Source organism: Anabrus simplex, chromosome 1, assembly GCF_040414725.1.
Source record: "Anabrus simplex isolate iqAnaSimp1 chromosome 1, ASM4041472v1, whole genome shotgun sequence".
Lineage (NCBI taxonomy): Eukaryota > Metazoa > Arthropoda > Insecta > Orthoptera > Tettigoniidae > Anabrus > Anabrus simplex.
Window position 1 is genome coordinate 1,555,194,911 of NC_090265.1, and position 18,837 is coordinate 1,555,213,747.

General features: G+C 40.8%; 1 protein-coding gene across 2 annotated transcripts in view; it reads left to right on the top strand.

The window, feature by feature from the left end:
* Positions 1–18,238, top strand: part of LOC136880376 (solute carrier family 35 member E3) — a 49,547-nt gene extending 31,309 nt beyond the window's left edge. Inside the window, exon 6 of one of the 2 annotated variants that reach the window (XM_067153296.2) lies at positions 17,058–18,238. In XM_067153296.2, the coding sequence (XP_067009397.2) occupies positions 17,058–17,126 (69 nt within the window). In that variant the 3' untranslated portion in view covers positions 17,127–18,238. The remainder of the gene's footprint in view (positions 1–17,057) is intronic. The other variant, XM_067153297.2, reaches the window with a different exon arrangement.
* Positions 18,239–18,837: the final 599 nt, after the last annotated feature.

Here is an 18,837-nt window from a genome sequence, read left to right on the forward strand (position 1 = left end):
GATTCAAGTTACAGTACTTGATATGAATATTCTTCATTAATCAACCTCTCTCAGATGTCTATGGTTTAAATTAAGTTTAATTGGCTAACACAGGATTTGTAAGTTCAGTTTTGTTTGTTATTGAGCCCGAGTCTCCATATATCCTACATACACTGTCAAGATATTCTGATTTTTTCTATTTTCATTCATTCATTATGTGGTGTGTGTACATGTTTAATTTTAGTTTCTGAAAATTTAAGGAAAATCACTTTTCTGCTACTCTCTGTTTTGCAGAAGGAGAATGGCACAAAATGTGCTTAGCACGTACACATTCATTTAAACAGTTGTTAACACCCCATTGTGGTTGGGAGCATAGAATTCACCCACAGTATCCCCTGCCTGTTGTACGAGGGCGATTGAAAGGGGCGACCTTGGCACGGCGCTGGATTACAGCATTGGAATTGTGAATTGGTCCCCTGTGGGTGGGGGATGTAAATACATCTACAGGTAATCCCTGCCTGTTGTAGAAGGTGACTAATCATGCTATGCAGGGACCGTCCTGGACTGGATAAAATCCACAATCAAATGCTCAAACATTTCAATGATCAATGTCACAAGGATATCCTCACCCTATTCAACAGAATATGGAGTGAGGGAGTGTTTCCATCTCAATGGCATGAGGGAATTTTAATACCAGTTCCCAAGCCTGGTAAAGATCCAAAGCTTGTGGATAGTTATAGGCCAATATGCCTTACGAATGGCATGGTGAACCGATAAATTGTGTGGGTTATAAAAAGGAAGGGTGGTGGTTTTCGTTCTCATCATTCTGCAACCGATCATGTGGTTAGACTGGAGAGTACCAATCATGATGCCTTTCTCCAGAAGGAACACCTAGTCGCCATGTTTTTTTGGTCCTGTTTTATGATACTGCCTGGCGGTATGGGATAATCTTCACACTACACCAATGGGAATTTTGGGTTAATACCTAGGTTCAATAAGAACTCAGGCTCTTTCAAGTCCAAGTAGGGAATGCTTTTTCTCAATATTACATTCAAGAAATTGGAGTGGAGCAGATTAAACACTTCGGTACCGGGGCGAAGGAGCGGATTGTTTCTTTCTTCAATAACTGCCTAAGGAATAAACAAATACCAAAGGTTTGGAGAAAGACCCGAGTGATTGCCATTTTGAAACCAGGTAAAGAGATATCAGATGCCAGGAGCTATAGGTCGTGTCGTACAGACGACATTGTAACTGGTGTAAAACCTTCAATTATTATGTTTAATATATTTTAATTATATTTTATTAAATGCTACATTATCTTTTATTAAATGTAAACTATGACTAATACATGGTTCCCCGGTAAATATGTATTATAAATTTGTATAACCTCAAATACGTATTGTGTATAAGTTTAACCTCAAAATCTATATAGTCGAAAGCGGTAGAAAACTCTATAATGTTCGTATATTAGATTTATTGTACTATAATTTGGTATATATGAAGGGTTCTGGAAACTTACTGTAAGGTTTATTATCCAGATACATGGAGAGACATTAGGAATGTTGGAGAAATTTCTATGTGTACTAGTAAACAGAAAACGAAAGTTCGAGTTGGATCCATTACTGGAGTTCTCCATTCAACTAGGTGGTCGATCAATGTTTTGAGTGTGTTCCGTTAGAGTGTTGTAAGAACCCTTCCAGAAATCAATAATTCTAGATGGTTGATCAAACAGTATATATGTCGAGTTATCAGTGAGTGAGGTGGTGAGTTCAAGAGAGTGTATGTTATAGTGCGCGAGTCAATGTTGTTGATATCTGTACTTGTCAGAATCGACTTCAAGGTACTCCGCTATTAAGTGTTCTAGTGTCACTTGCAGTGTGTATAATTGTGTGTTGTGACTTACAGTGTCAATAAAGTAATTTATATAAGGAGTGAATGTGTTCTCGTGTGATATTTCTTTCCATCAAATAAAATCGCAATTGAGAACAATAAATTGGCGACCATGACAGGATAGGACAGGACACTTCAAGACTCGGCAATCAAGATCGAACAAATGACCGTGGCGATGTTACGGAAAGCACTGGCATCCCGAGGTTTACCGACGGCTGGAAGCAAAGTGGACCTACAAGAGAGGCTGCGCCCGGATTTGATAGACAACGAGGAGGACCCAGGCAGTTTTGACTTCGAAGTCACTTTGGAGGAAAAAAAACAAGGACCGGGTAAGCATTATGTTCGCACAACTAACTGCTTTGATTCAGGCCCAGTCTAAAAACATCGAGGCCCAATCCAAAAATCTTGAGTGGAAAATCGAGGCCCAGTCTCAAGAAATAAAGAGCCAGATCAATATTCTTTGGTCAAAGATCTGAAAGAAGATATTTCAAAATTTAATGACAAAATCAGTAGCTTAGAATTAGACATAGATAAAGTAGTAAGTGATATGCACACGTTAGAAAACAGAGTCGAGGAGAAGTTTGGAGAAATTGACCGGGAATCCAACAATCTTAAAACCAAAGTAGGCCAGAAATTTACGAAGTTAGAATCTGAGGTTAATAAAAAAATCTTATCCCTGGAGAAAACCATTTCTATAGGCAGTATTCAACCTGGCAGAGGTATGGACCTCCCCCTTGGGATACCGGTTGACCCCAGAGTTATCAAAGACAGCCTACCGGAATTTCATGGGAGGCTCAAGGAGTGTCTTAAAACATTTCTAAAGACATCGGAGTCTCTACTGGGTAGGACAAATATACCTATGGAAATATATTTGCAAATTGTTAGCCAGCAACTAAAAGTGTCAGCAGGGGCTTGGTGGCAGAACATTAAAGGGCTCAGCCTCAACTGGGAGGAATTCAAGAAAGAATTCGTCCAGAGATTTGACTCGGAGGCTGTCCAAACTTCAGTACAAAAAAAGTTCCTAACTTTTGCACAATCCAGTGGAATGAGAGCAGGAGCTTTCGTAATTAAAAAACTCCATCTCTTTAAGAGAGTCCCCGAAGGGGAGAATGTTGACATGAGCGTCCCTCATATAATTGAACTGTTACATGATAAGGTTCAATCACTTGTTAAGGTAGCATCCCGAGGTTTACTGATGGCTGGAAGCAAAGAGGACCTACAAGAGAGGCTGCGCGAGGATTTGATAGACAACGAGGAGGACCCAGGCAGTTTTGACTTCGAATCACTTTGGAGGGAAAAAACCAAGAGCTCCATCACATCGTAATAAAATTAGACGAAGAAACAAGTTACCATGCCTCAAAAATGAAAACCTCAACAGCGGAAGAACCCCGAAAATACTACCGATGTGGGTGAACCAGGCATCTAAAAGACCGCTGCTCGGAAAACTAGATCGGGACCATTCGAGTCGGGGCAAAGATGGTTCCGGAAGAGTGAAGAAGCCCCAGAGACATTACACCTGGCTAGAAGGTGAACATATTGGTGAAATCTATAGTGATGATGAACCTAATCCACCCCACTCGGCTATTAACTTGACAGTTAATGACAGGCCTTCCATCGCTATCCTGGATACTCAAGCTTCATACTCGTTTGTGAACAGGAATGTAGCAAAATGATTAAATCCTGTTCATCCTGCTTCGGTGGCAACAGTCAAGGGGGCAACCCATGACATACATTACAAGATTGAGGGTTGTACCTTTCTTCAAGCCAAGTGCTCTACTGAAGTCATAGATATACTGGTAAACGTTGTCAAGGATTTGATACCTGACATAATATTAGGACACGACTTCTTAACTAAATATGGGGTAGTGATAGATTATACAGCCAATGAAATATTCTTTGGTAATAAAAACAGAATTAGGTTGGCATGGGTAGAAAACAAAGCCTTTGAGTCGGAAACTTTGGAAACCAATGTATTGGCCGAACTGAAAACAGGGCTGTTGAGGGTGGAGGAAAAGGAAGACCTTGAGAAGTTGCTGAAGAAGTTCCCTGAGGTCATTACCGATAGGATTGGATTTACCACAATGGTAAAACATAAAATAATTTGTAAGAATAATGCCCCAGTTAAACAAAGGCCTTATCCAGTTAACACAGATAAACAAAAATTTGTAATAGAAAAAATCAAGGAAATGGAAATCCAAGGATTGATTGAACCTTCAGTATCAGGATGGGCTTCTCCAATAGTACTACTTAAGAAGAAAAATGGTGATTACCAACTTTGTGTAGACCTACGTCAGGTAAATAACAAGACTATATCAGGTGCCTACACCATGCCAGATCTCCAACATCTTATAAAGCAAATGAGTGGGGCAAAAGTCTTCAGTACCCTCGATTTGAACTCTAGCTACCGACAAGTAGAAGTTGAGGAAGAGTCTCGACCGTGACTGCTTTTTCCACCCCAAGAGGACTCTTATCAATTCAGAGTTATGCCCTTTAGTCTTAAGAATGTTCCAGCCACCTTTATGCATCTGATGGACGAAGTCTTGTCTGGATACACAGGCGAATTTTGCCAGGTCTATCTGGACGACATCCTCGTGTACAGCAAGACGTTTTCGGACCACTTGGAACATCTAGCTAGAGTCTTAGAGAGGTTGAGGATTCACGGACTAACCTGCCAAGTCAAGAAGTATTGGTTTGCATCAAACTCAGTTGAGTACCTAGGTCCTGTATTGACGGGCAATGGCTTGGAGAGACAAACTGAGAAGAATAGGGCCGTTGAGGAACAGGAAAGGCCTCGCATGAAACGCCAGGTACGTCAATTTTTAGGCATCTGTGGGTGGTACAGTAGCTTTGTACCACACTTTGAAACGAAAGCTGCTCCGCTAACCGACCTCCTCAATAAAAACATGCCATTTAAATTGACCCAAAGGGTAGAAACAGCCTTCCAAGAAATGAAAAGAGAGGTCTGCTTGCAGACAGATGCGAGTGACATTGGTCTTGGGGCTGTACTGTTACACAAGACAGAAGGAGGAGGCAAGGATATAATTGAGTATCCCAGTAGGAAACTCTCTGCTCCCGAGAGAAACTATTGTACAGCCGAGAAGGAGGCATTAGTGGTCGTATGGGCGGTCGGGAAGTTCAGAAGATATCTAGAAGGAAGGAATTCAGACTCTGTACAGACAACTCCTCACTTCAGTGGTTGAATCGAGTTTCTGAAACTAAGTCCAAATTGATGCGACGGGCTTTGATCCTTGCCGATTTTGAATTTGAAATTTGTCATGTTCCAGCTTCTGCAGTCTATCAAGAAATCCTGAGGACAGATAGAAATCAACCACGAACTTACCAGAGAGGGAAATTCCTGGGCCAACTAAGAAATCTCAAACAGACCCCGTGCTTCTTGCTATTCAGTGAGGAAATAATGAGATCAATGTAGATTTAATAAGGAAGTGGCAGACTGAATACATGTCCTGAAACAGAATGGCATCCTGGATCAGCAAACGCAGCACTGATTGTCGATCTGTCCCAGCTCAGTTTACGATGTGCTACAAGAACGTTCGACTCGAAGACAGTATACTTAAGTATACTTCCCACCTGCCTGAATCTTCTCCGGTCATCATCATTCCGAAGTCGCAGACAGCGAGGATTTTAGGAAAATACCATGATAATCCAGAAGCCAGTTATCCTGGTCAAGAGGAAACCTACTCTTCGATTCGGCGATGTTTCTTCTGGGTATACATGCGTCAGGACATCAAGAACTATGTCCAAGCCTGTGCAATCTGTGCTCGCACGAAGGTGAACCACCAGAAGGCGAGTACCAGCATGAGAGGACACCCACCACATCAGCCTTGGGAGGTTCTCGCCCTTGACCTTATGGGACCCTAGCCTTGGATATCTCGGGGAAAGACAGGGATCCTCGTGGTGACTGACCTATTCACCAGATGGGTGGAAGCATTCGCCATCCCTGAAGCTGCATCAGGACGTATCGTACAACTCTTAAGGGCGGAAGTCTTCAGTCGGTATGGGTATCCTCGGTGTCTACTCACAGACAATGGCAGTCAGTTCACCTCAAGACAGTGGTTGCGAGCTCTGTCGGAATGGGGAATTGAACACTGGACTACACCGATCTGTCATCCGCAAGCAAATCCCACTGAATGGAGAAACCAAGAGCTAAAGAAGATGCATCAGATTCACTTGGTTGACAGAGAACGTACCAAATGGAACCAACACCTACACGAGTCCCTTCTGGCCATCAGACAGCAGGTTCACTGCATCACGGGTTTCTCACCTGCAGAAATTTTCCTTGGACATCCAATAAAGAGAACTGGCGACTGGAATTTTGTCCATGGGCGAAGAGAGGGACCAGAGGATCCAGATACCTGGCATATGCGGAACCAGCGGCGGATTCAACAGGTGCACTGCCAGGCCGAAAAGCGTTCAAGGAGAGAAGCCGAGAACAACGATGCGCCAGAGGAAAGGGAGTTCAGACCTGGAACACTAGTTCTTCGTTCAAAACCATCCCCTCAGCAACAGACTTCAGAAATTCCACGCTGGGATGACACCAAAGTGGCTGGGACCTTTCGAAGTGGATAAGAAGTTGGGGAAAGATGTGTATCTCTTGAAGACTACACCGCCGACGAAGGTGCATGCATCGGAATTGAAGGGGTTACCTCGACCCCTACAAGAAGTCGGAGAGACCGAGGAGTCGACACTCTCTAAAGGGCCCCAGAAGAATACGGACTTCGTGGAGGATCAGCACAACTGATACCTACCTTGGAGGATAAGAGAAACAAAGACATAGATATAAGGACACCTAGATATAATTTAAGACCTAGAGTAAGGAATGAACAGGATAGGTATTGAAGGTTTCAGGGGGGATAATTGTCGTACATACGACATCGTAACCAGTGTAAAACCTTCAATTATAATGTTTAATATATTTTAATTATATTTTATTAAATGCTACATTATATTTTATTAAATGTAAATTATGACTAATACATGGTTCCTCTATAACTATGTATTATAAATTTGTGTAACCTCAAATACATATTGTGTATAAGTTTAACCTCAAAATCTATATAGTCGAAAGCAATAGAAAACTCTATAATGTTTGTATATTAGATTGATTGTACTATAATTTGGTAATATGAAGGGTTCTGGAAACTTACTGTAAGGTTTATTATCCAGATACATGGAGAGACAATAGGAATGTTGGAGAAATTGCTGTGTGTTAGTAAACAGAAAACGAAAGTTCCGAGTTGGATCCATTACTGGAGTACTCCATTCAACTAGCTGGTCGATTGATGTTTCGAGTGTGTTCCATTAGTGTGTTGTAAGAACCCTTCCAGAAATCAATAATTCTAGATGGTTGATCAAACAGTATATATATCGAGTTATCAGTGAGTGAGGTGGTGAGTTCAAGAGAGTGTATGTTTTAGTGCGCGAGTCAGTGTTGTTGATATCTGTACTCGTCAGAATCGACTTCAGGGTACTCCGCTATTAAGTGTAATATGTCACTTGCTAGTGTGTATAATTGTGTATTATGACTTACAGTGTCAATAAAGTAATGTATATAATGAAGTGAGCGTGTTCTCGGTGATATTTATTCCCGTCAAATAAAATCGCAATTGAGAACGATAGTCGATATCACTATTGTGTCACCTCTATGAGATATTTGAGAGGATCCTGCTTGAGCGCATGATTTTGAAGGTAGAACAACATCTTATTCCTGAACAAGCAGGTTTCAGACAGGGTAGGAACTGTGCGAAAGAGAAGTAGCAGGAAAGTGAAATGCCTTAAATTTTCAGAAACTAAAATGAAACATGTACACACACTACACCCACTACTGAGTACATTGAGGATGGATTCAACAAATGCATGGTAACCGGCGTGGCCTTCATGGACCTCACTGCGGTATATAATACAGTACACCACAGAACATTGTTGTGCGAACTTTACCACACAGCAAAGGACTATGGTTTCACAAAGATAATTGAGACTCTCTGACAGAAACGCAGGTTTTTTGTTGAGTTCCAAGGAAGGAATAGTAGATGGAGAGACCAAAAGAATGGCCTTCCACAGGGTAGTATTCTGCTGCCTATCCTCTTTAACATTTATACGAATGACCAACCACAATCCCCTCTCACTAGGAGCTTCGTTTATGCCAATGATCTCGCTTTGGCTGTCAAGGGTGATGATTTCCAGACTATTATTCAACTCCCCTCGCCTCTCCTCCTTTTGGGTGATTTTAACGCTCATCACTCATCATATCATTCCAAAATGCCTTGCCTCAGAGGAAGGAAGTTGGAGAAGCTGGTAGGAGAGCTGAATTTGTGCATTTTGAATTTAATGGAGCCAACTCATTTTTGCGTGTGCAGCGATGCGCTCATTCCTCTGATTTATTTGGATGTAGGTGCATAGTGACGTATGTGACCATTCTCCTAATGTTCTTACTTTCCTCAGTGGATTCTGAAATGTTCTGATTGGTGATCAAAGTACACATTAGAAGCTGTATTTAATGACTCGAATAACCCAGGGTGCAGATGGTGGTGGTGGTGATGATGATGATGATGATGATGATGATGATGATGATGATGATGATGATGATGATGCGACACACATCACACAAGTTATTCTTGCTTCTGCTGAGGAGTCTATTCCATCTTTCTCTGGGACTCCTTGATGTAGACTCATTTCCTGGTGGAATGATGAAATAGCAGCAGCCAGAAAAAGATCAATGTCACGCTCACAAATGCTATTGATGGCAACCCTCTGTGACCTAGTTGGCAATATTCAAGAAACTCTGATATGAGGCATGAGTTGAGTTCTTATTTGACAGAGTAAGAAAGCTTCATGGAAAAGCTCATAACAGCTTCCTCAGAGGAACAACTCCATTCTCTTGCTCTCCAGAGAGAGCAAGGCTTACAAGGTGGAAGGAGGAACTACACCTGCCACCAATTGAAATAAAACAAGAATGCCACCAGGACATGATTTGCCATATACCACTTGGAGGTGTCTCAACCATTTATTGTTTGGAGATCTACGAATAAATGGAGTGGGGTTTCCTTTGTGCAGCAGGAGACATCCTGTATGAATGTGGAGACACTCAGAATCAGGAACGTATATATACACTGACTGAGCAAATGTCATAGGATAGCGGAGCCCTGATGCGCAGGTGTGTTGTCTGGGCACCACACACCCCCTGTACCAGCGGCAGTTTTATAGGAGACCTTGTAAGCAGTGGCTGTGCATGTGGCAGGTGTAACATGTAACGTCTTCATGAGCTGACACCGAATGGGGTATGGTGGTCGGTGCCTGACGGATGGGAAGTGCGATTTCAGAAGAGGTGAGGGAATTTGGCTTCACACGATCAACCGTGTCCAAGGTGTATCGTGAATGGTTGAATGCGGGTGTCACCGTCCACAACAGACGAACAACCAGCCGTCCAGCCACCCTCGATGACCATGACTGGCAACATCTGAAACGGATTGTTAATAGTGCCAGACGGGCAACCATGCAACAAATGATGGCTCAATTCAACGCAGGCCATGCTAGACATGTCTCCCAGTGGACAATCCATAGGAACATGAGTTCTATGGGGTATGGGAGCCGGCGCCGCACACGGGTGCCACTGTTAACCCAACGTCATCGGGCACAACGACGCGCATTTGTCACCAGTCACCAGGGATGGACACTGGATCAATGGCTTAACGTGATATGGTGGGACGAATCATGATTTCAACTGCACCATGCCAATAGGAGGCACCGTGTATGGCGCAGACCACATGAAGCGATGGATCCCGCCTGCCTCGAAGCTGTGGTCCAGGGCGCTGGTGTCTCTGTTATGGTCTGGGGTGCATTTTCCTGATATGGAATGGGTCCCCTAGTTGTTCTGGAAGAGACTTTAAATGGTATGCGGTATGTTGAGCTGCTCGGAGACCATCTCCACCCATTTTTGGCCTTCCAGCGCCCAGACGGTTCTGCAGTGTTTCAAGATGATAATGCACCGCCACATCGCTCCCATGTCACCTGGGAATGGTTCCAGGAACATGCAGCGGAGGTCCAACGACTGCCATGGCCACCCAGGAGCCCCGATATGAACCCTATCGAGCATATCTGGGATGTCCTGGAACGCAGGCTCCGTGCCATGGATCCTGCACCCACGAACGGACCAGCATTGGCGGCTGCGCTGCAAACGATTTGGTGTCAGCTGCGTCCAGAGGACTACCAGGGACTTGTCGACTCACTTCCACGGCGTCTCACTGCAGTTCGCAGGGCCAGAGGAGGCCCCACATGCTATTAAGTGACTATCCCATGACATTTGCTAAGTCAGTATATATATATATATATATAATAGATTTGAACAAAGTTTTGAGTTTGATTATTATCATTCACAAGAACTGTCACTCTGCTACCATTCAAGCAAATGGTTCAGTTTATCAAGATACCTTGCTACCAAGTCTGCAATGGTACCGACACCATGCTTGTAATGCAATATTCTCACAAAGTGACACACTTAGGATTGTAACCGGTTTTCAGTGTTTACACAATACATAGCGAGGAAAAAGGAAAAATTAAATTACATGGCACTTTAACATCCATAGCACCAAACCCAACCTCAGATAAACTGCATCAAGTCTAAACAAATGAACATCAGGTTAGGCAACGTGACGACTATAATAAAGGATGTGGAGCGGGCATGGAAACCCTACCAGGGGCATTTGGGATACGTAGGTTGCGGGTTTCTAGAAAAATCAACGGTGATCCCTTGTTCTGCGATATTATATTCCAAAATAAAACGTTACAAAATAACACTCGACATCAACAAGACTAAATGTAATTTACCAAGGACAATTCCTTTGAGTCAAGAGGCTAAGATACAGAGATACTTCAATGTAATGCAACTTCCATAATACAACGATTGAATCTAATAAGAAACACATGATATTAGTAATACAACATAGTGAAAGCTAACGGCGCTTTCAGACAATTGCGCCACATAACGGAAACAAGGGGGAAGCAGAAAAACTTAAACTTGACGGAGAGGCCAGTTCAACTTGCTCCCACACCAAAAACACTTCTGATGCGGGGCAGAGGAAAAACTAGCATGCATCAAGTAATACAGAGTTACTGGAGGCAAACCCCGAGGGAAATCATATTAATCTACTAATTACACTGTTTACCAATTTAAAAGAAAAGGGGGAATGTCTCCAAAATCAAACAGGCAGGCCCAGCTGAAAAGCTAAGGCATTTGATTAATAGTGTGGCAAATCTGGGCGAGTAGGGGTAAACTCCTGTGTGAAAGTACAAGCAAACATTAAGTATAAAGGTGGAAATGAAACCAACAGCGCTTACCCCAAGGCAGAGAGGATAGTCGACGTGCGTCTGATCGCTGGACTGACAAAAAACGAAAAGACCATGAAATCTTGCCTTGCTCTCTTAAGAAGGCAAGGCTAGCCCCAATGCGATCACCGAGAAACCAATCAGATCACAGGAGCTTCCCTCTCGCCACCCAGATCCGCCAATTAAAACCCCTTACCAAATCACGATGTTTGCACAATATTCCAGAACATTACCTAACCCTAATCGCAAACTTTCCATCGTCCAAAATTAGTAAGAACATGCTTCTAGAATCGACAGGGGCAGACACACCCTTTTCCGAAAGTCTGCGTCACGAAACTTTCCAGAACATTACAAAATATCACTCAACAATAAAAATAATTTACAATTTCATGGTTACATTTCCAAATTTAGATATATAAAAGGAATACAAGTAAAATATTCTACAATAATATTTTACACCATAAAGTAAACATTTCTTTGAAAGAGACATATTCCACAGGTCATATCCAAGATGATATTTTACACAACCTAGTAAATGTTTCTTTGAAAGAGACATATTCCACAGGTCTCAAGGATAAATGTCAAGTTCTGTTATTAGACATGGTGGTAGCACTGTTACCAACACTTAAACATACTGTTAAGAAACAGTGGCAACATACCGTCACTATAGAGGCAGTACTGCTACCTCTATGTCGACGATAGACTAATCATAAAGTATCTAAAAGCCCAGGATTAAATATGCCATGAGTTCACAGAGCGACGTGAAAGTTTTCAGACATCCTGTAGTTAGGTGTGAAACCTAATAGGAAACACCAAATGGTAAGGTAGTATAATAATCAAGCCCAAGTCATAAAGATAATAAGAAGTAATAAATATAATCAAAGGCTAGGAAGGAAATGGAAGCGCGTACAGGGACGAGAGTGGTAGAGGTCCAATTATTGGTATGATATAAACACACTTTCATCAGTGCTCATTTAAGAAAAAATGGGGAGGGGAGAAACAAATCCATGAAGCAAGAGTGGGAAAAATTCCAAATGGCAAGAAGATGAAGGTGTAATTCTCATAGGCAAGATTTTATTACATATGTCAAAATTGTAACATTTTAACATCAGGAAATATGTTTTATAATGTCCATCTTCTTCAAGAATATTGATATTGTCATCACCTATAATAATAGTTTGTTTATTTTTCCTTCTAGTAGACATTCTAGCACATTCATGAATTCTGTTATGTTACTTTCTCGTGGATTATTGTATCCAATTACCGTAAAATTTTGTTCATGTTGTGTTAAATCTAATTGAAGAATTCTATGTTATTTGTTCCCTGCTTTACTATTTTTAACTGATAATGTTACAGACGTGTACATCATCCGACCCCATCTCTTCCCTGTCTTGATACGTGTGATAACCTAAATCCTGAAATATTAAATAATCTGCCTCAGTACCTTCTAACCAAGACTCAGTGATGACTACTATATCTGGGAAGCATGATTGATCCATTGTTAGTTTTACCTCATCAGACTTATTTCTAATATACTACGTGCATTAATGTATAATCACTTAAGTACTTTGTTAGAATTATGTCTCTGAGATATTTGCTCTTGTTGGTAGTTTTGTACAGTGTCATAGCCTACTTCCTTCAAGCTTAATTTATCAATAACAACTGGTGTATTTCAATCCATGTTAATTTTAAATGTAGTTTGTAAAATATTTTACGTTAGCAGTATTTCCCTTCCAGTTCATTTAGTTTGTGTTTGTTCACTATGTGCAAAGTTGGACCCTCTCTCACCTCTCGGACATATATTTTACAGTCCCTGGTCCATATTGCAAAGATATTACCCTTCTGCCTTAGGTTCCTACATCTCTTTGCAATTACGTCATTGTGCGGCAATAGATGGTCATTGATGTATAGATTTTCTGTGGCGCTCCCTGATAACCTAGCTCTATGGTTTTCAGTGTTCTTTTCTGTATTCTAGCCTGCACTATTTCCTCTTTTTTTCACCTGTTTATGAATCTTACAATAATCTTCTTTGTTTTGATCCCTTTATATGATAGTCGGTATACAATATCAATGTCACAATTCTGCAAATTCACACCCAACACAGTAGCCATAATGACTACTATATCATAGATATTTTCTTTTGGTAATTCGGGTACTCCAGAAATTAATAAATTATTTTTTCTGGTGTAGTGTTTAATGTCTTCAGTATCATCTAGCACGTGTTTTACTTTATTACTCATGTACAGAAAAGTACTGGGAACATGGAAATAATCTTGTGATTACATTTTTGGACATTGAAAAGGCCTATGACAGTGTCTCTTGGAGCAAGATCTGGGAATGCCTGGAAGATGTCAAGGTGCCAAAGTACCTGACTTACAAAGTGAAGATGCTATACCAAAATTGCTACAGCTGTGTTCAGATAGGCAATGGAAGATCAAAATGGTTTGAGACATAGAGAGTTGTCCAACAAGGAAGTGCTCTTGTTCATTAATAGTAATGGACAAGATCATAAAGTCTATTAAGAAAATGGACAGCATACCAAATACCCTGGTATTTGCTGATGATGTGCAGTTATAGGGAGAAACAGAAGTTGAAGCACAGAAAAAGCTGACTTAGTGGAACAATGTGTTCATTAAATTTGAGAGGAAGATAAGTAAAACAAAGACTGTAGAAATGACCATCAGCAGGAAAGGAACAAATTCGAACCTCATTTTGGAAGGAGCAAATCTAGAATCAGTTTCTCACTTCAAGTTTCTTGGAAGCACAATCTCCAAAGACAACTCTGTCAAGCAGGAAATACTCACCAGGACACAAAAAGCATCAACTTTTACAATCAAGTCATAAATCTACTCTTAGGATCCGGCTCCATGGCTAAATGGTTAGCGTGCTGGCCTTTGGTCACAGGGGTCCCGGGTTCAATTCCCATGGAGGAATATTCTGGTAACTGGACAAACATAGTAGACTGACAATGCTGATGTGAGTGAATCAGCTGATAGTGATACTGGTGTAGCCGTAGCATAAGGAAGCAAAGCCATCCGGAAAAAGAAAGGCAGGGATGAGAAAATGCAGTGTTGGTGAGTAGAGTTCATTTCAGAAACATTCCAAGTCATCATAGACTAAAACGTCTCGAGTTTTAGTGTCTACAACTACAAAAGTACTTTCAGCTGCAATTATGTCAACAAAAGTCAAACACTTTGATGTACTTTTGAACTAGGTTTAATATATTCAATATAAATTCTGTAGATGCACACACCAAATCAGTAATCCTCTTTGTTATCATTATAATATTAACAGAATTGGTACTGGGCGAGTTGGCCATGCGGTTAGGAGCGCGCAGCTGTGAGCTTGCATCCAGGAGATAGATGGGTTTGAATCCCACTTTTGGCAGCCCTGAAGATGGTTTTCCACAGTTTACCATTTTCACACCAGGCAAATGCTGGGGCTGTACCTTAATTTAGGCCACGGCTGCTTCCTTCCCATTCCTAGGCCTTTCCTATTCCATCTTCGCCATAATACCTATCTGTGTCGGTGCGACGTAAAGCAAATAGCAAAAAGAAAAAAGTAATATTTCAACTCATAACTAACAGATGGCAGTGCAAAGCAGTCTCTTGTTTACAGTACATGACACTCCTCAACAGAGCATGCAGCACACATCACTTCATGCTGAGTGGTTATTTTATGCAATAATGTAGGCTACAGTCACTCGAAAATAAGAATGAGTAGTGCATGAAGTTCCTTGCAGGTACACTTTTCTCAGAAATTGTTGAACCTGTAGATGTTTAATGTGGGTATCCACAAGGTTTGTATTTGCATGGGAGGTGAATTATATGTCGATGTTAATTAAAACTCTGATAAAATATTAAATGCAAGGAACATTCAATACCATGTGCTCACCCCCCCCCCCCTTTTTCCTTTTTTTTAATAGCAACTATATGTGATTAAATACTGTATTTTATTGCATGATTCTCCCTTTTTTTTTTTCTCGAAAAGTTTTCTTGAAAACACTAGGGAGGGAATTATGCGAGTGGTGCCTCTAGGCATTCAGAAAGGAAGGGAAACGACGTATTAGGTAAAAGTTATATTCACGGTAATACCAGTATGTGAGAAAAGTGGTACCTACCGGTATTTATTTTCAATTAACACAAAAGAATACCACGGTTTCATTAGGCTACAATGAAGAGCAGCAATGCATTGTTTCATTGTTTCTTTCTCTCACTATTCTGTGGCCTCACATTCGTCACTATCATCACTATTTTCAGGCTCAGATAACACATCATCTTCTTCGTTTTCACTATTCCACAACATGTCTTCCTCAGAACCGTCAATGGCACAAGAAATTCCAATTTTTTAAAACTCTTCTTAACAATATCGACACTAATTTTCTCCCATGCCCGGATTATCCACTCGCACATCGTCAGTATTAATGGCTTCCTTATCTTGCCTCCTGGAGTCAGCTGATGAAATCCTGCCGCTATCCATTCTGAATACAGGCGTCGAAGATGTTCTTTGAAAGTTTTGTTGACGCTGACATCTAAAGGTTGAAGAATAGACGTTAAACCTCCAGGGATCATGAAAGGATGGGACTTCATGTTTCATTTTCTCTTTTACAGCTTCCACAAGGTGACCCCGGAAACTGTCTAGGACAAGAAGGGACTTCTTTTGTAATAATGCCCTGGTCGTCTTCCCCAGACTTTCTCCAACCAATCCACCATCAAATCTGCTGTCATCCAGCCCTTTTCTTGAACTCGTAAGTGAATTCCATGTGGGATAGTCTCCTTTGGTAATGTCTTCCTTTCAAAGATGGCATACGGTGGAAGTTTATTGCCGTCTGCTGTAATGCACAACATCACTGTGCATCTTAGACTCTCCACTCCAGTCGTCTTCACAAGGACACTTTTTGAGCCAGTTGGAGCAACGGTGGTGTTATGCGGCATATCGAAAAACACTGGCGTCTGGTCAGCGTTACCAACTTGTATTACGTAACGATGGAACTCGATTACCTTATCTGTGAAGTCTCGAGGTAAATGCTGGCACAAAGATGTTCTCCTCCGTAAACTGAGATTTTGCCATCTCGTAAAACGAATCACCCAACCAATGCTTGCTTTAAAATCCTTTCTGTCAATGTTGAGCATGGCAGCTATCTCGTGAGCTTTGTTCTGAATCATTTCATAAGAGACAGCACAACCATCGTTCCGAAGTTCATTGTGACATAAGCAATTACACCATTATCAATTTCGGGATATTTCCCTTTTTTAGGCCCACAGAAAGATTTGGAGCTTGCCTTTGCAATTATGATCAACGGAGAAATGTCTTCCTGCAGCTTCACGCCGTTTGTATCGGCATAAGATAACACGTTTAATTTAAATTTTGCCGTTTAGTTTGAATATTTCGACATTATGACGACTTGTAACAAACTGACCTAGAAACACGCCTGCAACTTCACTGTTCAAATTTACGGTATGTTGTGACATTGGAAACATTTTTATGTCAGGGGGGAACTTATGCAATAAAATACGGTATTTATGTTAACTTCAGCCAGCAGTATTTTGTTTGTGACTAAGGGTCTCAGCTCAGGGAACATACTCCCTAAATATGTCATTAATGATGACCTGCCAAATATCTTCAGTATCTGCCTTTAAATGTGAAGTAAATCTGTAGACATGATGATAACCAGTGGGACATTACCTCTTGAGTAACACCTGGTCCTACTCTGAGGCCAATTAATCATGCATTATTGGGATAATTGAAGTGTTCTGTTATATTATTTTATTGTACGATGTGTTTTTTAAGACAGTCTGCAAATAAGCACATCACATTTATTACTATATTTTTCATATATTTCATTTCAGCTGAAGGAGCAAAAACCTTTACTGAAAACTCTTGAAGATGGCTGTGAACATCCTCCAAGGAAGCTGTAAATAGACTGTGTGTGTTACGTGTGAACCGGGACCAAACAAGTTGGAGCATTTCTAAGTGTTGTGTTTGTCTGTTATTTTTTTCCTTCGTGAAGCCTCAGACCCATGGGAGTAACGGAGTCCCACTCCCATTTGATTCACAGAGGCTTGCAGACTGAACGCTGAAAGGAATAAGGTTTTATAATGATTTTGTGCGTGCGTGCGTGTGTGTGTGTGTGTGTGTGCGTGCGTGCGTGCGTGTGTTTTTTTTAATGATCAGAAGTCCTTTGAGGAAAATACTACATATGACAGCTTGATAAACATACACACAGCCTGTTTTCCTCTTTTACAATAAAATAATTGTAGACATGATGATACCAAATGAGACTTTGCCTCTCAAGTAACATCTTAACCTGGTCCTACTCTGAGACCAATACATTATTGGGATAATTGAATTTCTCGTTAGGTCATAAATAAGAGGTCTGTGCAAAACATGTCTAATTAAGATAATGACAGTTGTTTTACATGGCAAAATAAGATTATTTGTGCCTTGAAGGATGAAAAGGAAAGTTTTGATATTTTGAAGAACAAGAATAAATTTTTAAAATGGAAAGGGCTATGTAAGGCCAGAAAAATGAAAGATTTCTGGGGTTTTGCAAACTAAATATCATCAAGATCAGAAAAGTACAAGAGTTTATGAAATTTGATCAGACAGAAATGGTTAGTAAAGCTTAGCGTGAGCTAGTGAAAATAATATGTTTCAGGTACTATCGTGAATCTCTGGGTTGGAGTGGAGGGAGGGAAATTAAACACACTCAAGGCATTGCTAACCTCATATTATCAAAAATCTGATTTAATCGTTCACTCAAAGTCTATACCAATATTTGCATTTATGTATATGTTATTTAATTATTTTTTTTATTTGTACAACTAATTATGTTTGTGATTTGTGTCACTGTTATGATTTAATACTTTACATTAATTGTGAGGAACATCAGTCAGTCAATTGCTGTACATAAAATATTTTAGTAAGAAACAAATTGACTATGATAATTGTATTCCTAGCTTTGGATTAACAGAAGAAACCTTCAGAGTTCGCTGCCATAATTCAAGTAAGTTCATTTAATTGTGTACGTTACTTATTGTCTGCAGGTTTTATCTTTTAATAATTGATGTTATATAATGTTTACCATTTAGCCAGGCTGAGTGGTTCAGGCGGTTGAGTTGCTGGCTTTCTGACCTTAACTTGGCAGGTTCGATCCTGGCTCAGTCCGGTGGTATTTGAAGGTGCTCAAATACGTCAGCCTATGTTGGTAGATTTACTGGCATGTAAAAGAACTCAACATCATCATTTCCCTTTATCCAGCTGTAGCTGGGTAGGGACAAATATGGTTCCTCTCCACTTTCTTCTGTCTTTCCACCACTCCTCCTCCAACACTGCATCCCAGTCTAGGTTTCTTTCTATAATGCTGCGTTGGATTGTGTCCTTCCATCTCAATCATGGTCGTCCATGGCCTCTCCTTCCTTGTATTTGCATTTCCAGCACCTTTTTTGGCATTCTTTGATCGCTCATTCGCTTTATGTGCCCAAACCATCTTAGTCGGCTCTTCTCTGTTCTATCATTTATTTTTTCCACTCCAATTTCTTCCTGGATTTTCTCATTCCTTATTTTGTCTCTTCTACTCTTCTGCATCATACTCCTCAAGAACTTCATTTCGGCTGCCTGTATTCGACT